Below are 25,310 nucleotides of genomic sequence, written 5' to 3' on the forward strand. Positions count from 1 at the left end.
TAAGATGTGTCTAGACTAGGAATAATAAGCATGCAATTTCCTAAGGATGATAAGCAGATGATTTCCGACAAAAATGATAAGCAAAACTTTTGACATGCAGACACGGTCGAAGTCCAGACTCACTAATGCATCCTAACGACTATCAGTTAGACACACTAATGCAAACCTGGTTTACTAAGACCACTGCTCTGATACCAACTGAAACAACCCGTCCTAATCCATCTGGACAAAGTTTTCAACAGTTGATCCCATTGCGAGTTTCTGAACTCTATATGCCATGAACGACTCCATGTAATATGAGCAAATGCACAGCGGAAGATTTATTTCATACTTGAGAATAAACATGATTTAAAGTGTCAACCAAAAGGTTGGTGAGTTCATAAGTTTATCATAAAACAGTAAAATTCAACATTTTGATAGACCACAAGATTTAAATCCTGCATGGTACAAATGGGCCCGAATCATATACTCACCTGTAATGCACATGCGATATCTTTTAAATACAGTACACCTTTCTCGTGTACGCAACCATTTTTCATAAATCTTAGTAACCGTACACATATCTTGTGCACAAAATAACATACACATAACCTGTGTATAAAATCATTCTCTCGATACATAACATTCATATCAAATGGTGGCAATTATCATGTCCACATAATTCAATGGTGGCAATTATCATGTCCACATAATTCAACGGTGGCAATTATCATGTCCACATAATTCAACGGTGACAATTATCATGTCCACATAATTCAACGGTGGCAATTATCATGTCTACATAATTCAACAATAATCCGCAGAACTTCTGTCTGCATAATAATTCATTCGAGGAATGTTTTGCTTGTGTCTATCTCGTCAAACATTTATAAAAGCATTTCATGTATTCGCAGTTCAAAATATATTTCAACAAAATTTAATAAAGCAGTTGTAAAAACAGTGCATGTATTCTCGGTCCCAAAAATGTAAAGAGTAAAAGGGAATCAAATGAAACTCACCTAATGTATTTTGTAGTAAAAATACATATGACTATATTGAACAACTGAATAATGCAGGGTTGGCCTCGAATTCACGAACCTATATTAAGTATATATATTAACACACTATAATATAAATCAATTAAGTTTATATATTTTGTTATGTATTAAGGTCAATATTCTTATATATAATCTTATTAATAATTATAATACGTTATGATACTTATTTGATATTTAGTTAATGTTATATCAATAATATTAGTTAAAACATAATTTTATGTAATATTAATATACTTTATGTGGTAAATATATTTTATATATATAAATCTTTAGTTTTTGTAAAATTAATAATTTTATAATTTCTAGATTAAGAATAATAATAATAATGATATTAATAGTAGCAATTTTAATAAAAATGATAGTTTTACTAATAATGATAAAGTAAAGTTAGCAAAAATAATTATTTTTAATAATGATAATAATAATGATAATTATAATAACTATAAAACTAATAATTTTATTGCTAATGGTAATTATGATACTGGTTTAATTGTAATATTAATCCTAATGGTAGAATAATAATAATGATAATAAATAATAACAATAATATTTATTTTACTTAATAACAATCAATCATAGATAATAAATAATATAATACTAATAATAATAATAATAATAATTGATAATAATAATAATAATAATAATACTAATAATAATAAGGATAAAAATAATTCTACCTCAAATTAGTAAACAAGCTTTAAAAAGAATAAACTGCCACTGCTCGGACTCGAACCTGCAACCTCTCGGTCACACACACGTTCCCAACCATCCCTCCACTTCTGTCTTTCTGAATATGTAGTACCCGCACATAATATAACCCGTATGTTTTCTGGTTCCCATTTACAATCCACTCAATTAATAACGGCCCAACAATAATTTACTGGTCATCGGCCCAATAAATCTATATCACCTAAGCCCAACCTTGTAATTAGTCCAATAAATCCTTAAAGGGTTTTGAATCAATATAAATCGTAATATAAATTTACAGATTGTAGCAGCCTTTAATGACCACCATAGCAACAGTAGTTTACGAAGGTAATTGCAGATTTTATGGTGGTGTTTCACTGTTGTGATGGAGGTGGTGATTCTTCCAATTGAAACAGAAAACGAAGACATTAATAGTGGTAATTTGCAGATGGTTCGATGAAGATTAAAACGGCAAAAAAAAAATATCGAGCTGTTGCAGTAGCAGGTTAAGATCATTATCTTCTTTATTATCTTTAACATCATCATCATATATCTTATTATCTATCATCTACCTCGATTATCATCACGATCCTTCATCATCGTATTCGTTGTAGAACCGAAATAGAAACACAATTTAGATAACAGCAATATCAATCGGGTATGATTTTCTGGTGACCCAACAGTATAAAAGCGTAAATGGACTAACTTGTCTTAATCCAAAAGAAAGAAAGAGGAGAGCCCAAGAGAAAACATTTGGCCCGATCCAAGGTGTATGGTTTGATTTAAATAATGAAGATGTACTGGGTGTTTTGGAATCCAAGAAAAAGACGTCCCTGACCCCTCTCCAATTGTTATTTTAATCGTGTGCACAAACTATCAATCAATCAACTAACTTTACGACTTTTTCTTTCTTGTTTCTTTACGTTGAATAAACAAAAGGCATTGATAGATCGATGGATTATAACCTTAAATGATATAGCAACAACAGGATACATATAATATCATTATTAGAAGGTACGACGGGTTTGTGATGTTTGGTTGTTAAAACAGCTACAAAATAACAGATAATTCGAGCAGCTCTTCATGATTTTATGTGGGTTTCTTGTCGAGCAGAAGATAGCACAGAGATTGGTATAGCAGCTAGCGGTTGTGATGATTGTGTTTAAATGAAGATTGGTGGGTGGTGGCCTTCGTGATCAAGATGGTGGTCTGCAGGTGCGTTGATGATGGTGTTGTAGTGGGTGAAAGTTTAAAATGGTGGTTCGAGGTCATGGCGATTCATGGTCATCCTAAGGTGGTCAGGTTAGGTGGTTTTGTGATATAAGTGATTGATATTTGTTGAGACAAGAATATATTGAGTCTTGTATTATTGAGAAGATATTAGTCGACATGGAATCACGAATAAGAGGAGAAGGACAGAAACAAGAGAAAAGATACAAAAGTTTGATTCTGATTTATAACAGAATTTGTAATCTATCTATCAGTTTAATTCGTGATTGGTACGAATTTGTAAACCTTGAAAGCAACATTAATCTGTTTCTGATTCCCAATCCTTATTTATGATTTATATTATAGATTTTAATAATTATTAATTATAATTATATTAATAAAATTCAAAATACTAATAATAATAATATTATTAATTAATAATAATAAGAGTAATAATAATAATAAGTCACAATAATAATAATTTTGGTTAATTTGATAACAATATTATTAAGGATTTTTCTAAACATAGCCCTTAGGGCTATGCTTAAGAAATTATTGTGTGCATGATTGATAGTACAAAAGTGTTAGGAAGGAAGTTATTATAAAGTTAGTGGGGTAGTTTTCAACTAAGTACAATTATTTAATGCATGTTTCAAAAGCTTAAGTATAGCCCTTAGGGCTATGCTTAGAAAAATCCTATTATTAATGATTAATGATATTAATAATAATACTAATAATAATACTAATTATATTAATATTAACATCATTAATAATAAGAATGATATAACAATTTTTACATATCAAATTTCATATTTGTATGCTATAAATAATAATATTAATAACACTGATAGAAATACTTATATTATAAATAATAGATTGTATTATTTAATAACTAAAAAGATATTAATAATAATAATATTGAAAAAGATAACAATACTATTAAATTAAAATTGTGGTTCCAATTATTCTTATAATAATGTTTATTCTCGACAAACATAAGTGTTTACTGGTACTAATAATATTAATTTTGATGTTAATAATAAAAGTACTATATGTTCAACATGTCATTTAATATAATACTATTACATATTATTAATTAGGTAATTTTTCATAGTGTGTGTGTGTATATATATATATATATATATATATATACATACTTAAATATGTGAATCTATTTACAAATAGTTGTTCGTGAATCATTGGGAACAGTCGAAGGTCAATTGAATATATGAACGTAGTTCCAAAATGTTCGAGACTCAACATTACAGACTTTTTGCTTATCGTGTCAAAATCAAATAAAGGTTAAGTTTAAATTTGGTCGGAAATTCCCGGGTCGTCACAGTTTGTTAGTCTAATCTCTTTCTTGCAACATTTTTTTTACGCATATGAACATAAGCTTAGTTTTTTATGGAGTAATACAAATAAGGACTCAAGGAGTCGAAGTCATGTACAAGGTACTTCTATTATCAAAATCAAACACTTTTTTCTTCTTTGTTATAGATAAGGTATTTTTTGTTTATGTCAAACAAATTTTGTACATTAATGATTTGTTATTTCGGACATAAAAACTAAAGTGGAGTTTGCTGAGTTTCATCTCTCTGAAAGGTTTTTGAATTTAATAATATAGCAATTACAGCCTTTGGGTTTGTATGCTCACCAACAAATTATTTAAGGTGCTTATGCTAGTATGCTTTCTATTTATATCAAGTCATTTAAAAGAAATTGTAGTAATCAGGCTTTGGGGAGTTCAAACATTACCTCAAGTGGATATCTGAGTTATTTTCTTTTTGAATCTTTTCTTAATGCAACTTTTTTGTGTTTCATATCATAGAGTTGCTGCAAATGGAGGTGATCTTATTTTCTAGGGTTGGCTGCAAGAGCTTTATGGGCCAGGTTTTCTTGAACATTTTGCTCCTCAGCTACTTTCAGTAATGTGTTTTGATAATTGATTATCTGCTTGAAATTTCATTGGTAACAGTTTGATAATTATTTTGGTGTCTTTGTTTATATAATTTTTGTTGCTTAGTTGAAGACAAGCCACAAGCCATTTCGATGAATTTTAAAAGGTGAAATTTCTATCAGATAGAGGCCATACAATTGAAGGTTTGTCTCATAATTTTTTATGTTAGATCAATTACAGATGCTTAAAGAATGAAGATAAATAGCCATCCTGAAAGTGCATGCAATGTGTTTGATGAAATGTCTGAGAGAAATGCATTCATATGGTATGAACTTCTCTTACTTGCTACTTTACGTAGTGCTTATCTTTTGTTTGTTTTGTTAATGGTAATATGTATTTGTATATAGATGCTTTGAAGATATATAAAAGCACACTCTACTTTTATTACAAAGATGTTTCTTTCAACCTGTTAGTAGTTATCCATTGTTTTCTTATTGTCCTTTTATTTCTAGGTGTTTTATACACTTAATTTGTTTATTATAAATATAGATATCATCTGATTTTAAGAAACCTTCATATTATAACACTTAGTTTTTTCAGCATGAGGTATTAAAAAAGTTTGAACCATTATACTTTCTTTTTACTATTGTTAATCAATAGGTTTTCTCGGTATACCCTTTTTTTCGATATATCCTTTTTCTTTTTTTTTTCTTTCTTTTTTTTGTAATTTGTTAGAAAGATGCTGTTTAATATACTTACAATTTATCAATGCCATTGGATGGTGAAGTGAAACTGCTGCTAGCCTCCTCAAACGTACAATCGAATACTCCGTATGAGGTAAGATCCGTTGTTAGATTTGAAATTTTTTGATAATTCTTTTTATTATAATCTGTGTTTGAATATGTGGCTTTGATGGAAATTGATAGTATCATTTGCTTAAATTTTGATAGCCAACTAATTGTAATGGGGATAGAGGTTTTTTTTGTTACGAATTTGACACCACACTCTACTGATGTTAACTTTAGAAATTAGTTGGTATATTTTGCAGTAACTTGGCCAAATTACAAAATAAAAATAGACAGTAGCCAAATAAAACATGTTTTTTGTAGTCATCTACATAACGACTTTAACTCGAAGCAAACAACATAAATTGATCATAAATGGTCTATTCGTAGTATATTATCTTACATTAGCTTCATGTGTTTATTTTAATTTTATGTGTAGCTTGCTAGATGTTGAAATACATTGAGATTATGGATGAATTCGGAGTTGTTGGACTTGGGACCTGCACAAGATACTAATCAAAGGAACAGAAGGTAGGCATTGACATGATATCTAACGTGATACAACGAAATCATGATATATATTGTTCATTAGTTACTGTTTGTTTGGATCTGGATAAGAGGATGTAAGTTTGAAGGAAAAAATCTCAATAGCAAATATAGACGATCAACACTACTATCATGTAACACATCTACATTTTTATTATGTTATATGTTACTTATATAAAGTTTAAATGATAATATATATTTGTTATGATTATTTTAGTAGTCTTCTTTTTATGTTTTCTTTTAACAAACCCGTGAATTCACGGATTTTTAAACTAGTTTTTCTAATATAATCCAATTGAATGATTTATTTTCATTTTTTTTATCATATTCATATTACATGAAGTGTTTTATTTCAACTCCATTAATTCTATTATTAATTTATATATTATATATTTCTTTCTAAAAAAATAATTCAATTTAATATCAACTTGTATATGAGTCATATGAAATCGTGAGTTATAAAATAGTTACTCTAATACTTTGAACCGAGACTTTAATCATAAATCAAAATCATAAAAGTCACTAAAACAGCCTTTGAAGTTAGTTGGGGGTCTTCAAGTGGTTTTTTATAAAAGTAAAAGGTCCACTTTGTAAATATCGGAATTATTGGGACGGGATCTGGATGTGGCTCCAATTCAGTTAGAATTTCCATTTTTATTTTTAGGAATTACTCCGTACAATTTATTTTATTTGGCGCTTTCCCATTACTTTACCATCACTCCAAAAATCCTGTAACATTCGCTTTCCTTTATTCCCTCCAATATATACTCCGTAAAACTCATTTTATATTTTGTATTACACATTTCTTCTCTGAAAGTCTAAGTTCATTTGTTTCAAGGAACGTAACCGTAACGTAACCGGTGACGGTTACCGTGAATGGGAGCTTTCGATAAAGGAAGTAGCAACCACGCGTCGCCGTCGATGGAAGATCGACGGTTATGGAAGCACGTTCACGATAACGTTCACGGAAACATTTATCTCGATCCGGTATGATATCTTCACTCAAACTTATTACCGCATCAATTTATTGATTATCTCAGATATGTGTTAATGTACGCGGTTAATTGATACTGTAGTTACTTTAATTCTCTGTGTAATCGTTTATATTAGCTTATCACGAACTTTAAACCGCAGAATTTATTTGTTCAATTTCACAGTTCAGATGTTTATTCGAGTTAATCTGAGTTTATGTGTCGTTAATTATATATTAAAGTAGCTCTAGCGGATTATATTTGTGCTTATTTGAATATAATTTCATTTCATAATTAAAGTTCTATTAGCGGATTAAATTCGTGCTTAATTTAATAGAATATCATTTTATAATCAAAGTTCTAATCTATTTTGAGATAGATTTTTTAGATATTTGTTTAATGTTTATTCGTTAACACTCGTAGATATATTTTAGGTTTTATTTAGGATATTCGCACCTAATTTCTAGCTAGGTTTAATTGCACTGTTTGTGATTATCTCCATGTATTTTGGTCATTCCAGTCACTTGCTTATAGTATTAGTATATTTAGTATTATTATTATTATATTAAATGAAAGTTGTGAAATGTGTTACTCATGTGAATTACGCTAGCTCAATATTAACGAATTATAGGTTGTTAAGTTGTCTCTAATTTTGACGATAGTAAGTTTCAATTGCATTTACTAGACTTCAATAGTGACATTATTGTGATTATATTCAATGAATTTCCGTTGTTATCTCAGAAACATTAATCTAATTCTGGCATATAAGTCAACTTTGCAAAATGTATAACTCTATTAGCTAACTTTGCTATTTCTAAATTAGTACAGCAGTAAGTTGTAGAGTTAGTTGCTAAATTTTGTTCGTACGAAAGTTAGGTCCAATAACGTTCACTAAATTTACTGTTAAAGGCTCGATAGTATCTGAAGGATACTGGTGAGGATGTTCTAAATTAGTTCAAGTGATATGAGAAGACTGTTTGTTTCAAATGAAACAGCTGAAAAGAGAAATATCTATATCTGAACGGCAACGATTAAAAAAACCTCTAGTTTTGATGTTTGCACTCGTTTTGCGCTGTTAATTGCTAGAATCATTAGCATCTATATTATGCAGTAACTTTGGTACCACAGACGTTCATGAATCTTGTATAAGATTACTTTCTCATCATCAAAAGGTAAGGTGGACAAAGAGATACTTGATACTCCTCGAATTGTTTGTTGATGTCATGGGACATAATGTGGATATTAAGTCCGTCTTCAGCTTAGTGCTTTCTATTAATGCACATGCGTTTTGAGATAACATTTACATTGTTTTTATTTTTATTTTTATTTGCAGCTCGCGCTGAAATTTATCGACACTGAGCAGTTTCAAAGGCAAGTTTGTTCCTTCTGATTATACGTGTTCAAACCCTTACTGTTTTTTTGCATCAATACTCTCCTAACTGTTTACCAATTGCAGGCTTCGGGATCTGAAACAACTTGGTAAGCATTGACTTACTTCTGTTCGTCTTTCATTATAGCTTTTTAATTTCCTCTAGAAGAGCTACTAGAGAAAAGACAAGTTACCTGTACTTTTTAATGCTATTTATATATGTAGTTATGCTCATATTAGTTCTTTTTCCATTAATGAGTTTATTATACGAAACTTCAATAAATATATCTTCATGTTTCTCATATGATGTTGTTTGTAACGAAGAGAACATACCCTCCATAATTTTGATGTGAAATCGGTAGGATGTTCTGTTGGAGTGTGTTCCTGAAAGAACTCATGACACACACGTTTTATCGTACATAAGTGATAAGTTGTCAATTTGGAAACGCTATAATTATAACCTTCTGTATATTGTATTAACCATAAAGATTAATAATAACCTGTACTAAAAATCAACTAGTTGGAATTTTTTTTCTGAAGAATTACAGATGCTGGAATTTTTACAACCATGTCATGACACGTGTTGTCTAAGCTGACTCTTCCTCTGGACTAGGTTACCGGTAGCGTTAGATGCATACGTTGATTATTGTTCTTGATATTTGGCCGGCATTTGTGCAAATGCTATTTATCAGATACTCTAGCACTACCTGGCTTGGTGCTACTTTTTTTGGTCTGATTTTTCTCCGTTGTATCACAAATCTTTATTTTTTGTCAGGTCTCTCACACATGGTATATCCTGGAGCAGTGCATTCTCGCTTTGAACATTCAGTTGGTGTTTACTGGCTTGCTGGTAATGCTGTTGAAAAACTCAAGGCACATCAAGTAAGAATTTATCTTAATTGCCCTGACTGACTTTCTTAATCTTGATAGTGAGAACTTACTCAAGTGTAAATGCCTTGACTGTAGGGATTAGAGCTCGACATTGATCACTCTGATATACAGACTGTAAAACTTGCTGGTATTGTGGTTTATGAGCTCAAAATGTCTTTTTCTGCATTTGCTATGATGTTATCATTTTTCTTCAAGTTTACTTTCATTCATAGGTTTACTGCACGATGTGGGTCATGGGCCATTCAGTCATTTGTTTGAACGCGAATTTCTTCCTCAGGTTATTCCAGGCTCCAAGTGGTAAGTTGTGTGTTTGTTTACACAAGGATTCTCTGTAACGTTGCACTCAAATCATTCACTTATTTTTTTTATAATGGTTTGCAAATCTAATCAAGAGTGGATGCTCATTTCACTATTGCCTTTGATTTATTAATTATAGAACAAAATCCTTTATTGCCTGCACTGTGCAATTAATTGTATTGTTTGCATCCTGTTTTCAAGTTTCATTGGTTTGTTGTTTACTGAAGTGATGTCACAAATTTGATGATTTACTGGTCAAAGTAGTTTCAACTTGCCAGATACATATGATTTTAGTTCTGATGGGTTTTCTACCGATTCACACTATCAAATTGATTGGTTGTTTGCAGGTCTCATGAGGAAATGTCTCTGAACATGATAGATTACATGGTTAATGAGCACAACATTGATATAGATTCTGGATGCCTCACGAAAGTGAAGGTTGTTTCATATCACCACACCTTTTATTGCCTTGTTGTACTTAAATTAAGAAGCCTGTCTGGCCTCTCTTTTGTTATCTTTTAATGACTGGTTTCTCGTCCCTTTTTAGGAGATGATCGGTGCTAGTTCTGAAAATGCCCCAGCAAAAGTAAGAAAATGACAGCTGATATGATCTCTATTTTTAAGTGATTTTTCTTTTTTTTCTTTTTTTTTTTTTTTTTTTGGTTTGGTCTCAGTGTCTAATAAATCCTCATATTCCATCTCATAACCTGTGCAGACTTCAGAAGAGAAGGTTTTCCTGTATGACATCGTTGCAAATGGTCGAAATGGCATAGATGTTGATAAGTATGCTGTTTACTCTTCCCACGACTTACAAAAACAACTTTTTGTCTCTCAATACATATAAACATTGACACCTAGTTCTCTAATTTTGGTATTGTAGATTCGATTACATAGTTCGTGACTCTCGAGCTTGTGGTCTTGGCTGCAACTTTCAGTTTGAAAGGTATAGACTTATGTCCACTCAATCGTTTTACTTCGAGTAAAATCAGTTTCTTGACAAATGACACTTTGTAACATCTCAGGCTGTTGGATACCATGCAAGTTATAGACAATGAAATTTGTTATCGTGCCAAAGAATGTTAGTATCGTTTTTTTTTTCTTTTCAAAATTGTCATCATCCATTTTCTTCTAATTTTAAATGTTATTGATCAGATCTGACGGTCCACAAATTGTTCTACACTCGTGCTGATCTGCATCGCACAGTGTACACACATGCAAAAGTGAAGGTACTTGTTGAAACACGTGAATTGGATAATATAAAAATTTACAGGTTGTATTCCAAGCTGAACAGTAATCGCTTGAAATCAATTTGTAGGCAATAGAACTCATGTTTGTGGATGCTCTTGTTAAGGCGGATGACTATCTTCTCATCTCATCGTTCATTCAAGACCCATCTCAGTACTGGAAGGTAATACATCGGTTAAAAGCTGAACGCATTTACAGTTGGTTTCTCACATATGCAATACAACATCTGCAGTTGGATGATTCAATATTGAAGACGATTGAAACTGATGATGCTCCTGAGCTGAAGGAATCAAGAGATCTTATCCGGAGAATTCGGAGGAGAGATCTGTATCAGGTTATTTCACATGTTAACATTATGTTATTGGATTTGAAATTTGAGCTCAGTTGGTTCATTTATAGATGTAAATTTGCTTTAATTTTATTTTTGGCAGTTCTGCAATGAGTTTACGGTTCCCAAGGATAAGCTGGACCATTTCAAATACGTCACTACACAGGATATCATTTGTTCACAGGTTTTAAAAACTTCTCTTGTTATACATCAGTATACAGTCTACTTGCTTAGTTACACAGATACTGATGGTTACTTCCTATATAGAAATCTGGCGGGGTTAGTCTAAGAGAAGAAGATTTAGCAGTGAGCAACGTAAAAATTGATTTGACAAAGGGAAGGAACAATCCGCTCGAAAGGTATTGTTACAACTTTTGTCTATTAATAGGACATATCTTGTTTGTTTTTGCTTCACATGGCGTTTTCTAACTTTATCTTCTATCTCCCTGTCATTTATGGATCCAGCATCAACTTCTTTGAGGTAACTAAAATTTGTTCGCCTACTCGATTGATTAGCAGAATGTCATCAGATAACATATTTATCTATTTAAGACAACAAAACTTGGTTGAATTTTTTTATCGATTTTGTCATTTCTCCACAAACAGGATTATGATAGTAAAGAGAAATTCCAAATCAGCAAAGAGCAGATAAGTCACTTGCTGCCAGCATGTAATCAGGACTTGATAGTGAGGGTGTATTCCAAGAAGCCTGAATTGGTAATCTTAATCAACGATAAAGAATCATTTTTTCACTTGAACATGTATTTGGATATTCTATGTTTCTCATAAAAGTATCAACTTTGCAGGTGGAAGTAGTTTCGGAAGCATTTGAAAATTTCCAGCTAAAGATGTATGGAATGAAAGCGCAAGTACATGGAACTCCCGAAAGGAAAAGGCGCAGGATCTTCTCGTGATTGTCTCATGTTGTTTCAAGGAGAAAGGTGAATACGTGCAAAATATTATAAATACGTATACGTATACGTCCCTGCTTTTGGTCTTCTGGATTATAGAACTACGTAACATAGGTAGAAAACTAATGAAAACTGTGAAGTATGGCTTTTACAACCAACTCAGGTATTACGAGTTATTACATCTTATTGCAGTACATGGTTGATTGTATGTCAGATTTACTTGGTAAAATAAAGACTTCTTCGATTTCCATTCATAAGTTGCTAGCAACGCCAATTTTGAAGTTACAGCAACTGACAAGTAAACCAAAATACAAGTATGCTTGTATTTGTATCACTCGTGGTAATATGGGAGTCTTTGAAAATACGATTAGCATTCATGGTCCTAGTTATTCAGTGACAAATCATTTTTTCCATCAAAGAAAGCCAAATGAAAGGAAACTAGCCAACTATGTTTTATGAAACGTAAATAAAAAAGTACTCTTATACGATAAGATTTTTAATAGTATCACAGATGCCATTATAAAAGATGCTGAAATAGTAATGTCGTATAAAGATATCAAATGTATGGTTTCACGCTGGTTCGAAAATTATAATAATAAAATGTAAACGGCTATTGTTTGTGTTCATGGTCTTAAATGTACGCGACATAGCATAATTTGTAATTTTGTTACCGTTTCCGACTCTTTTCCACGATCACCTCAAGATTTTGGTTTATAACAAACTAGAAACCCTCCAATTTTCTGTTTATCCTGTCAAACTGAGCATGTTTAACTGGTTTTCAAAACATTAAGAAATAGATAGACCATGTGTCTTCTAATTTGTTTTAACGACATGATTATAAATTAATACAGTGTTTTTCATTTTATATCATATATAAAATAAAATAATACAAATACAGTGATTAATATATAGGATAATTTATTCTAAATAATATAGAATTTGAATTTGATATAATGCAATAACTAAAGTTCTAACTTATGAAGAAGAATACAAAATTATAGCATCTGGTTTATACTACTATTTATTTATTGTCATACGTTTTGAACTTTTGTGCGGTGTTATGACCCGATTGAAACTTGTAACATGACTGTATCAACATTTGCTTCCAAGAATAGCTGTAAAGGTAGAAGGTCCTCCCTGTTCAGGCTATCCGGAAGGACAAGTAATCCGATCTCATACTTTGATGTACGCAACCCAGCACTCCCTCGTTGTTTCCAACCCATCCCTGGCCACCACTCATATAGCTGTAAATATATATATAATATAAAGCAATTATCAATCAATTACTCATATTAGCATGATTAATTGATTATATTCCTTTCATTCATATTTCTCCAAAAAATTATCACGTCCATTCTTGTACAGTTGTACATATAGATATAGATATGAAAATTCAACTTATATTAGCATGATTACCACAGCTCCAAAAAAAGCGGTCTCCTAAAGTCAACCAAGTGAGAATCTTTACGTGTTCCCGTGGCCATCTACACTAGTTTTGTAATTCAATATTTTCAAGCTGAAAATATCTGTACAAATGAGAACATCAAAACCAATTTCAAGTTGTGAGAGAAATGTTGCTAACGGTTGGGAGAGGGAGACGAAGTGGTTTCTTTCTGTTTTGCAAGCTTGAACTCTTTTACAAGTATATTCTTTATTTTCCCTCTTAAACTAGAAGCTTCTTCGGGATTGAACCATTGTTTAGTAAACTGATAACACAAAAAATACTTTCATCACCATGTGAATAGTAATAGTACTCACTAATATAAGCTAAATTATTTGATGATTGAAGCAGATAGCAAAATTTGACATGGAGTATATAGTGTACAAAAAGGAATGTACCATTGATAAATCTTGTTCTTTTAGTCTCTCGGGAGCCTCTTTAATGAAACGCTCCATATAAAATAGAACAAATAGTCCACAGTCATACGCATTTCTTTGTCGTGGAACCTGTTCATAGATGCAAACAAGCATCACAGAACTTGTATTAGATTTAGTTTTTATTTCTAAAATGCATATTCATGTAAGTAGTTTACCTGAATTTCTCTGTCAATTATTTTACAATCAAGATTTTCCCAAATTTCACTAGCGATGGGGAGCTCAAAAGGATCTTCTGAATTTTGTAAGTACATCCACTCTCCTTTTAAAAAGCTGTAACACGTTAAAATCAATTAGAGTACATGAAGTTTTCGTTAAAGATGGTTTAGAACAATAAGCCCTTTACAAATAGACAACTCAACATATTCAATAGCCAAATAATGTGAGAAAAACATATATTGCTTCAGCATGTGTATTTTACATTAGCTTAATATCTGTTAATCTAGTGAAAATACGCATATAATACCTTCTAACGTTGTCGAAAATCGAGTAGCTATTATGTAATGCTAGTGAATCAAGATGAAGAACAACTGGCCCTAAGTCATCACTCTTGGCAGGTATACATATAATAGCCAAGCTCCAATGACCGCTGCATAATGAAGAGAAGGTAAAATAATATTAATATAAATTTACTATTCATCCCAATAATCTGTCTTACAGCTGTTGAATATCCAAATAAATAGTACCTTTCATGAATCGGTAGAAATATATAAGCTTTTTCAAATATGTTGACATGTTTCCACCATTTTCTGAGCTTCAGAAAAGAATCTTCTTCACTGTTATTCAGCTAAAACCAAAGATGAATTAGCATTGATACAAATATGCTCAGCCATTGAACATTATACTTTCCTATCTTTTATGTGATCTAAAAAAGACAAGTATATACCTTTTTGAGCTTGTTGTAGAAATACGTATTAAAAAAATGATACTTGCATGTTGCATTTTCTGATGAAGATGTCAGCTGCTGAAGATAACTAGTCAAACGAGGCAAGCGTTTAGTGTAAGCAACTTTCCAAAGGAAAATTCATAATAGGGTTATACGAAGTTAGGCTGATTTCTTTTAACCATGAAAAGGTAAAGGATATTTTAAAACAATGGAATATAAGGTAGACCAACTTGAAAGATTACTATGAATAAGAAATTTGAAAAGCTCATTACCCTTTTATGTTACAAATAAAATATGGTTAACCCAAGCAAAAATTAGACTGAAATATCATCTGTAAACCTTTCTTTTCCAAATAGACACTATTTGAACTAAATTCTGCATGATGCTTGCGTAAAAGTTTACGATAATTGACAAAACTCTTACCGTATATAAAAGTTCATAATATTTGATGAGAGCCATGCTTTAGAAGCAATACTATCCATGTTAGAGTAATTAACTTCAACTGAATCCTGGTCATCCCTGTTAAAGGAAATTTACCAACACAGATTCCATAAAAAATATATATATAATTACACTAAGGGGTAAATAAAGCTTATTGTTGTATTACATACCTTGATGGGTAGTAGACTTTAACATCTTTCATGCTGAATATAAATTATATTAATCAAACAAATCCAATGTCTCATATCATAAATCAAAAGCAAATAAACGAAAAAATTTCCAATACCAGTCGCTTAATTTTTCAAAAGGTGTTTCCGAAAGCAGAGGTTCGTCGTCATCAACCAGGCTGTAAGTTGATGGCTGTTAAACATATGGTCATACAGTATTTAGGCTATCAACGCTTATGAAAGAATACGCACACAAATAAAATGAATTAAAAAATCCAAAATGAAATTTAAAGGCATATAGATACATAACAGAAATGACTTACAGATGTAGGTCCCGATTTTGTTGAAGTTTTGTGTGGTGGAACAAGTTTCCTATCAAAGAAAGATAAATCTTAAGACATGTATAGCCGATGTTTGGCATTTAAATTTCACATAACCATAAAACAAGAACTAATTATTAGCAACTTAAAGCAGATAATCTGTTACGAAATCCCAAACACCTAGTTAGAAGAAAGCTATAAGGTATTTATGATAATAACAAACCAAGGTTGCAAAAATCGCTACTCGGGGAGTATTCGGTTGGGACTTTTCAGGGAGTACTCGGATGTTGACCAAGTATTATCTTGACCGATTTGGACTGATTTTGACCAATTTTCCGAGTAATCCCGAGTATTGACCGATTTTCCAAGTAATTCTGAGTTTTGGCCGAGATTTGACCGTCTTTGACCAAGTTTGACCGAGTAACCAAGTACTTGCCTAGTAATTCCGAGTTCTGCAACACAACAAACAAGTTGAGGTCTAAGTTTCAAACCTGAATAAAGAGGTCCCATTTTCGTTCAACGGACTGGTGACAAGAAGTAGAAGAGCGACTGAGTTTTTCGTCATCATTTGAGGTTCTCCGTTTTCCGGTATCAAACAAAGGAGTGTTTGGCCAATGAAACGGTTTTGTTTTGGACGATGTCTGCTGACTAGACCATCTCCTACTCAAACTTTGACTGGCTGGCTTCATATTTCTTCCTTGACCGGGTTTAAAATAAAACAATTCTTCTTGAAATGCATTGCCAGTCCTTGAACATTTCTGCTACAATTAAAACAAATAAATTTAAACAATCATTTTCTTCCTCAACCATTAATCAATAACCATAAGTGAAATGCAAAAGAATTCAACCAGGTATCATACATTTCCATCCAACAATTTCGAAAATCTTTGTGAAGCAAAAGACTTCTGATCACGTTTCTCTTTTCGATACGAAGCACCTATAAAACGATTATCCGTGTACCAAAAATGAACATATTAAAGATTCTAATAATCATATTTTATATAAACATTACACAATATGAAGTCCTCAAAACCTAACCTTCATCACTTCGATCCGAAAGATGCATCGTTTCTTCAAACTTGATACCACCACCCTAATAAATAAAATATAATGAGACTAATTATAACATAGTAGATACTAAATAGTCTGAGAACTCAAAATTTGTAAGTACTATTAAACAATTGTGCATATTATTAATTTACCCTAATTACCTAATTAAAATACTTATGCAGCATATAATCAAACTATAAATACACTAAATAAGGCATGTAAACCCTAGAAATGAAAATGCAGGTAAATTAAAAGTTCAAAACCTTGACCTTGTGATTACGACGGATACAGTTACGACGTTCAAGTTCAGCAGCGTATCGCCGGCGTTTAGCCCTGAGTTTTTCGCCATTATCCGATAGCTTATGAGCTGTCGCTGAAATACTTTTATCGAAACTTGAAATCCTACTTTTAAGTTGATCGACGGTTTGGTTTTGAAAATCAAAGTCTGTGACGTCGTCATCGTCGTCGGTTGTTTGATTATTCGACGGCGTAATGACGATCTCCGGTGGAATGTCGTCGGAAAATGAGTCCTCGGTAGCCATCAGCAAATCCCAGTCGATTATGAGAGGCATCTTCGTTTCAATTATCGACCTGTTTTGGGTTTTTGCATGAAATCGCCGTTTCTGATTTATTTAAGTGCGGTGGTTTTTGAGCGTCTACAGTATTTTTGTTAATAAGAGATAGTAAGAGATAATTTTATAAACGAATAGTTGAATTTACTCATTTATGTTATATTTTTGATTGATTTAAATTATTTAAATAATGTAAGTATATTTTGGAGGGAGTATTTTTGGTGGGAAGGTTTTAGTAGAATGTTTTAGAGGGAGTTTTTTTTTTTTTTAGGGAATTCTATGAACTTTTTTTTGTGGGACTTTGGAAGTGTATGTATAAATAGTAGTCATTGTGTAAGAAGAAAAGTGGAAGAGTTAAAGAGAAAAGATAAAGTTTATGAGAGTCGTCTTACTCCGTTCTGTGAGGTGGTTTCGTTGATTCAATAACGATGTGAGCGAATTCCATTATTGTACTATACCGTTTGTGAGAGGTGTTGAGAGATACGTGATAATATTCAAGAGTGTTGTAATAAGCGTTCATTCTTGTAATTTTGTTCGTATATAGTGAAAATTTTAGTGACCGCTGGTCCCGTGATTTTTACTCTCCTTTGAGAGGTTTTCCACAAAAAACGTTGTGTGCGTATAGCTTTTATATTTTGTCGTTTAGTTATTGACTTATACATGGTTATGTGATTCTTAGTGTGATGGGAATCCATCTCGAAAGTGATATGTGTGCGGGATTGATCCCAACAATTTCACCGTATCATTGGCGTGTTAGAGAAGTTTTTGCGTGAATGGCCATAATCCGGCGTGAATAAGACACTCGACATGTCGTGTCTTGTACTCCGTAACAAAATAGGGAGTAAGAAAGAGCCATGATAATAATTGCACATCTCAATTCTCAACGATAAATCTCATGGCTCCGCGGCTCGTATTTTCTTTTAATCCCATGAAATTTTCAATTTGTCGTGAGAATATGATTGACCTATAAAAATTCTGTATTGTTTCAATATTTTTTGAGAGTGTTTTTAACCGTGAAGCTGACAGTTTGGTGAAAAAGTGGATTTTGGACTAAGAAGTGACAATGAAGTTAAATAGCGGTGAGTGTTAACTTTGAATGAATGAAAAGATTGTGAGTGTAGTGGTAAAATATAATTGAAAGTAAGGTATAAAATAAATAAATTAATACAAGTAATATATAAAAATATGGTGGATTCTAATTTGCTAAAACACCTCTGCTACGTACGATTTTTACGTCAAATTCTTGACTGACGCTACTTCAACGTCACATGTGATGCCCCATTAGAGGCGTCAGCCACCTGCCACATGGGATGACACATAGTCTCAAGCCCTTTTTCTCACGTACTTTAAAATTAGTTAGGTTGTATTCTTGAGTCTTTCTTTTAGCGGGAAAGAGAGGAGAAGAAAGGGGATGAGAGTGTTTTACTATCCTTCCCAATCCGTCCAAATATGGGCGGAGAGTTTTGGTGACAAAATCTAAAGGTACTATCATTCCTAATCATCTCCTCTCCTCTCATTTTCTCTGAAATTTAAAACTCGAGAATCGCCATTAATTTTTAATCTATCAATCTCCTCTCATTTCCATCCTAAATAAATCTCGAGAATACAGCCTTAAGTGAAGATTCCCAATTTTGAAGATTGACAGTCCATTCTTGTAAGGGAAAAGTATATGAAAATGCATTGAACTTTCACCAAATTTCTATTGTATGCATCCAACTTTGAAATCTCATATTGTATGCATTTAACTTTCTAATATGTACTATTGTATGCAATCCATGACTTATTGAGCAGGTATCAGGTTACTAAAGTTAAATTTTTGACGTAGTTAGTCCCTCAACATAACGAAATCAAAATAAACATCAATTTATCTAACGAAAAAGGATTTACATCAAAACATTTTCATCTTCATCCATTTATCATCATCTTCATCATTTGATTCATTTTTGAAATGTCCCGTTCTTATTGATTAAAAACGTTCCATATTAATTGATTTCGTTGCGAGGTTTTGACCTCTATATGAGACGTTTTTCAAAGACTGCATTCATTTTAAAACAAACCATAACCTTTATTTCATAAATAAAGGTTTAAAAAGCTTTACGTAGATTATCAAATAATGATAATCTAAAATATCCTGTTTACACACGACCATTACATAATGGTTTACAATACAAATATGTTACATCGAAATCAGTTTCTTGAATGCAGTTTTTACACAATATCATACAAACATGGACTCCAAATCTTGTCTTTATTTTAGTATGCAACAGCGGAAGTTCTTAGTATTCACCTGAGAATAAACATGCTTTAAACGTCAACAAAAATGTTGGTGAGTTATAGGTTTAACCTATATATATCAAATCGTAACAATAGACCACAAGATTTCATATTTCAATACACATCCCATACATAGAGATAAAAATCATTCATATGGTGAACACCTGGTAACCGACATTAACAAGATGCATATATAAGAATATCCCCATCATTCCGGGACACCCTTCGGATATGATATAAATTTCGAAGTACTAAAGCATCCGGTACTTTGGATGGGGTTTGTTAGGCCCAATAGATCTATCTTTAGGATTCGCGTCAATTAGGGGCTCGGTTCCCTAATTCTTAGATTACCAGGCTAAAAGGGGCATATTCGGCTTCGATCCATTCAACCATATAATGTAGTTTCGATTACTTGTGTCTATTTCGTAAAACATTTATAAAAGCGCATGTATTCTCAGTCCCAAAAATACATATTGCAAAAGCATTTAAAAAGGGAGTAATGAAACTCACTTTCACAGATTTTTACTTCGTCGGAAAGTAAGACTTGGCCACTGGTTGATTCACGAACCTATAACAATATATACATATATATCAAAGTATGTTCAAAATATATTTACAACACTTTTAATATATTTTGATGTTTTAAGTTTATTAAGTCAGCTGTCCTCGTTAGTAACCTACAACTAGTTGTCCACAGTTAGATGTACAGAAATAAATCGATAAATATTATCTTGAATCAATTCACGACCCAGTGTATACGTATCTCAGTATTGATCACAACTCAAACTATATATATTTTGGAATCAACCTCAACCCTGTATAGCTAACTCCAACATTCACATATAGAGTGTCTATGGTTGTTCCGAAATATATATAGATGTGTCGACATGATAGGTCGAAACATTGTATACGTGTCTATGGTATCTCAAGATTACATAATATACAATACAAGTTGATTAAGTTATAGTTGAAATAGATTTGTTACCAATTTTCACGTAGCTAAAATGAGAAAAATTATCCAATCTTGTTTTACCCATAACTTCTTCATTTTAAATCCGTTTTGAGTGAATCAAATTTCTATGGTTTCATATTGAACTCTATTTTATGAATCTAAACAGAAAAAGTATAGGTTTATAGTCGGAAAAATAAGTTACAAGTCGTTTTTGTAAAGGTAGTCATTTCAGTCTAAAGAACGACGTCTAGATGACCATTTTAGAAAACATACTTCCACTTTGAGTTTAACCATAATTTTTGGATATAGTTTCATGTTCATAATAAAAATCATTTTCTCGGAATAACAACTTTTAAATCAAAGTTTATCATAGTTTTTAATTAACTAACCCAAAACAGCCCGCGGTGTTACTACGACGGCGTAAATCCGGTTTTACGGTGTTTTTCGTGTTTCCAGGTTTTAAATCATTAAGTTAGCATATCATATAGATATATAACATGTGTTTAGTTGATTTTAAAAGTCAAGTTAGAAGGATTAACTTTTATTTGCGAACAAGTTTAGAATTAACTAAACTATGTTCTAGTGATTACAAGTTTAAACCTTCGAATAAGATAGCTTTATATGTATGAATCGAATGATGTTATGAACATCATTACTACCTCAAGTTCCTTGGATAAACCTACTGGAAATGAGAAAAATAGATCTAGCTTCAAAGGATCCTTGGATAGCTTGAAAGTTCTTGAAGCAGAATCATGACACGAAAACAATTTCAAGTAAGATTTCCACTCGAAATAAGATTGTTATAGTTATAGAAATTGAATTAAAGTTTGAATATGATTATTACCTTGTATTAGAAAGATAACCTACTGTAAGTAACAAAGGTTTCTTGATCTTGGATGATTACTTGAAATGGATTTAGAAAACTTGGAAGTAAACTTGCAATCTTGGAAGTATTCTTGATTTTATGAAACTAGAACTTTTGGAATTTATGAAGAACACTTAGAACTTGAAGATAGAACTTGAGAGAGATCAATTAGATGAAGAAAATTGAAGAATGAAAGTGTTTGTAGGTATTTTTGGTCATTGGTGTATGGATTAGATATAAAGGATATGTAATTTTGTTTTCATGTAAATAAGTCATGAATGATTACTCATATTTTTGTAATTTTATGAGATATTTCATGCTAGTTGCCAAATGATGGTTCCCACATGTATTAGGTGACTCACATGGGCTGCTAAGAGCTGATCATTGGAGTGTATATACCAATAGTACATACATCTAAAAGATGTGTATTGTACGAGTACGAATACGGGTGCATACGAGTAGAATTGTTGATGAAACTGAACGAGGATGTAATTGTAAGAATTTTTGTTAAGTAGAAGTATTTTGATAAGTGTCTTGAAGTCTTTCAAAAGTGTATGAATACATATTAAAACACTACATGTATATACATTTTAACTGAGTCGTTAAGTCATCGTTAGTCGTTACATGTAAATGTTGTTTTGAAACCTTTAGGTTAACGATCTTGTTAAGTGTTGTTAACCCAATGTTTATAATATCAAATGAGATTTTAAATTATTATATTATCATGATATTATGATGCATAAATATCTCTTAATATGATATATATACATTAAATGTCGTTACAACGATAATCGTTACATATATGTCTCGTTTCAAAATCATTAAGTTAGTAGTCTTGTTTTTACATATGTAGTTCATTGTTAATATACTTAATGATATGTTTACTTATAATAATATCATGTTAACTATATATATATCCATATATATATGTCATCATATAGTTTTTACAAGTTTTAATGTTCGTGAATCACCGTTCAACTTGGGTGGTCAATTGTCTATATGAAACCTATTTCAATTAATCAAGTCTTAACAAGTTTGATTGCTTAACATGTTGGAAACACTTAATCATGTAAATAACAATTTCATTTAATATATATATAAACATAGAAAAGTTCGGGTCACTACAATTTTCATCCCACCTTGATTCAAGAATACCTTAACCTTCGAACATAAACCCAAATTAAAATGCATAATAAAATTCAAACTAAAATACCAAATAATAGTCCTGGTAATATCAATACATTTTTCAAGTCTTTCGTATCAATACATATAGAACAAAACCCCAAATCAAACTCTTAAACAAATATAATTCGAAAGAAAATATGAAAATCAATTTTTTTAAAGAACTTTGAGCTATAACAACATCAAAAATCAAAATCGATGAAGAACAACCATGGCGTATTTCAGATTCATACAGGTAAATTCATGTCTATTTTTCTCACACAGCAAACTTCAAACTATAATATAATTACATTCTTTATTTATATTAGGTATACTGAAAATGGATGATAAATAATACCTGCATTTCAGCAAAAATTCAAACTATAATAACAATTGATGAATATGAACAGGTTCACAGATCGAAAGGTCTTAGATGGCAAGTGGTTTCAGATCTGCATTTCATTCCAGACTATGTTTCAGATATGTTAAACAGATCTGTTGCTCGATTGATGTTGCTCGATTGATTCGGAACCGGTGGTGGAGATGAAGAAGACGAGGAAGAGATCCGAGAACAAATTGATTATAAATCCGAGTTCCTGTATACATGATTGAGCTACATGAACATTCAGTTTGCATACACATCATCATTTGATTCATGAATTTTTCAAGTCTAAAGTTTATGTCTAAAAAGTGAATCAAAATTGAGATGATTCATTGATGTTTAGGTTATAAATCTGATTGATGAATGTTAGGTGTTGGATTTACAACATATCTTGGGTATGTGATTTTGGTTGTGAGGTATGAATCAAATGGGTATGTGTATTGTTAATGGAAGGAAGATGAAGATTTAACAAACATGATGAAGGGACCAATGAAATTAGAATTTACAAACATTAGGGACTAATAATGTAAATATTTAATTGAAGGTTACCTATTATAACAGGTTAAATACATGCAATAGAACAATTTAGAAAGTTAAATGCATACTATAGGAGATTTCAAAGTTGAATGCATACAATAGGAATTTGGTGAAAGTTCAATGCATTTTCATATACTTTTCCTTTCTTGTAATATCAGTAACCTTTCAAAATGAGTAGTAACATATGAATCACTTCTTTGATAAACTCATCAACTTTAGGAATTCTTATATGTACAACAGAACACTTGTTAATGTATAAATTTGATGAGTTTATAAGAAAAATAATAAAAGAATTATTATCCATTACAAATTTTCATTTTACACTGACTTATTTTCAATAATCTAAATAAATTGTGCTATAAGGGCACAAGTTACATCAACGAAGCTACAATTTTCATAACCGGTCTAAATTACTATAATCATAATTAATGATGATATAGAATAAATAATCTACATCTACATCTACATTATATATAATAACAAAGCTAACTTACTATATTAATGTATAAATTTACTAACGCCTAGAAGTGATCTGATGGTAACTGGCCAATTGAAAAAACTATTTGAGGAGGTGAAGAGACGTTCAACACCTTTTTGAGTGAAGCTGGAGCTGGAAAGGCTGTCCCTCGGGCCTATGTTGATCTAGAGCCAACTGTGATCGATGAATAATGGGGTATGCTATTAATTTTAAAAATTCATACTTTAAACATTATTCGCAAACATCAAACAAAGAAGATGATTATCCTATTTAGATAAGTGATGATGCCCCATTTGTGGTGGTTATATCATCACTGAAATATATTCATTGTATATGACAGGTTGTATAACTCGATAGTCTTCTCATAGAAGAGAATGCGTTGCTGAGTTCAATACGAAGAGACAGTAAGATGGTTTCACACATATGTGTTGTTTATTCAACATAGTAACATATTGTGCACGATTATTGGTTCCGGTGCCATAATGCGTTCACTTTAAATCGTATGTCAGGCGACTTTATTTTCACACATCCAGACATGCATAGTCCTCTTCAAGGTAATTTACTTTGTTACTCTAAAAAAGATCCATGTGTGAATTGTTATATTATGTACTATAGTTTGATACTGATAGGGTTTAAAAGCACATGTTAAGTTGAATCTATCATCCAACTCTTTTACATATATAGTGTTCTAGAATTGGAATTGCAAATGCTTACACTTTTCTTAATTATTATCCAGGTAACAATGAGTAATGGAAGTATCTTTTTTAACATCAGACTTCCACTCTCTTAAAATTGGCTGGAGTTGGTAACACACTCATTTTTGGTAATTTGCTTAATTACTCTCTCTTTCCATTGATGTGATCAAAAGCTATGAATAACACATTTATTATTGGCCAAACCTATGTAATATTATTAATTGATAAAAAAGTTATATGAGCACAATATGTTGTATCATATTTGGTCAATTTATTATTTCCCTTTTTTATTAATTATTTTACATTTTTTCATGCCCCGTCCTAATCCATCTGGACGAATACATTACAATTGGTTACATCGCGAGGTACTTGACCTCTATATGATACATTTTACAAACATTGCATTCGATTTTAAAAGACAAACTTTCATTACATTGAAAGTTGACGGCATGCATACCATTTCATAATATATCCAACTA

General features: G+C 31.5%; 2 protein-coding genes across 2 annotated transcripts; one reads left to right on the forward strand and one right to left on the reverse strand.

Moving 5' to 3' along the window:
• The first annotated feature begins 6,903 nt into the window (after positions 1 to 6,903).
• Positions 6,904 to 12,426, forward strand: LOC139844670 (uncharacterized). The gene is made up of 19 exons (XM_071834896.1): positions 6,904 to 7,151; positions 8,469 to 8,506; positions 8,592 to 8,614; positions 9,280 to 9,386; positions 9,471 to 9,522; positions 9,608 to 9,692; positions 10,040 to 10,130; positions 10,240 to 10,278; positions 10,408 to 10,475; positions 10,573 to 10,635; positions 10,715 to 10,770; positions 10,845 to 10,918; positions 11,008 to 11,100; positions 11,170 to 11,271; positions 11,369 to 11,449; positions 11,533 to 11,624; positions 11,731 to 11,746; positions 11,872 to 11,982; positions 12,072 to 12,426. Exons 1-19 carry the CDS (start codon positions 7,041 to 7,043, stop codon positions 12,177 to 12,179), a joined length of 1,410 nt encoding a protein of 469 aa, XP_071690997.1. The 5' UTR covers positions 6,904 to 7,040; the 3' UTR covers positions 12,180 to 12,426.
• A 1,181-nt stretch (positions 12,427 to 13,607) lies between these two features.
• On the reverse strand, positions 13,608 to 17,487 carry LOC139842383 (ubiquitin-like-specific protease 1C). The gene is made up of 13 exons (XM_071832528.1): positions 17,179 to 17,487; positions 16,904 to 16,958; positions 16,726 to 16,802; positions 16,357 to 16,626; positions 15,665 to 15,738; positions 15,549 to 15,581; positions 15,361 to 15,456; positions 14,938 to 15,025; positions 14,738 to 14,838; positions 14,518 to 14,640; positions 14,210 to 14,324; positions 14,016 to 14,123; positions 13,608 to 13,882 (listed from the first exon to the last, which is right to left on the reverse strand). The coding sequence occupies exons 1-13, from the start codon at positions 17,485 to 17,487 to the stop codon at positions 13,754 to 13,756; spliced, it is 1,578 nt and encodes a 525-aa protein (XP_071688629.1). The 3' UTR covers positions 13,608 to 13,753.
• Positions 17,488 to 25,310: the final 7,823 nt, after the last annotated feature.

The sequence above is a fragment of the Rutidosis leptorrhynchoides genome, chromosome 4, assembly GCF_046630445.1.
Source record: "Rutidosis leptorrhynchoides isolate AG116_Rl617_1_P2 chromosome 4, CSIRO_AGI_Rlap_v1, whole genome shotgun sequence".
NCBI lineage: Eukaryota > Viridiplantae > Streptophyta > Magnoliopsida > Asterales > Asteraceae > Rutidosis > Rutidosis leptorrhynchoides.

Coding starts and splice junctions, on each gene's coding strand:
- LOC139844670 (XM_071834896.1), top strand. CDS start 7,041: ATGGGAGCTTTCGATAAAGGAAGTAGCAACCACGCGTCGCCGTCGATG. Junction 9,387..9,470: donor AAAAACTCAAGGCACATCAA/GTAAGAATTTAT, acceptor CCTTGACTGTAG/GGATTAGAGCTCGACATTGA. Junction 9,523..9,607: donor ACAGACTGTAAAACTTGCTG/GTATTGTGGTTT, acceptor TTTCATTCATAG/GTTTACTGCACGATGTGGGT.
- LOC139842383 (XM_071832528.1), bottom strand. CDS start 17,487: ATGCCTCTCATAATCGACTGGGATTTGCTGATGGCTACCGAGGACTCA. Junction 16,803..16,903: donor TTCGGATCGAAGTGATGAAG/GTTAGGTTTTGA, acceptor ATCGTTTTATAG/GTGCTTCGTATCGAAAAGAG. Junction 14,325..14,517: donor ATTTTCGACAACGTTAGAAG/GTATTATATGCG, acceptor AACGTGTTACAG/CTTTTTAAAAGGAGAGTGGA.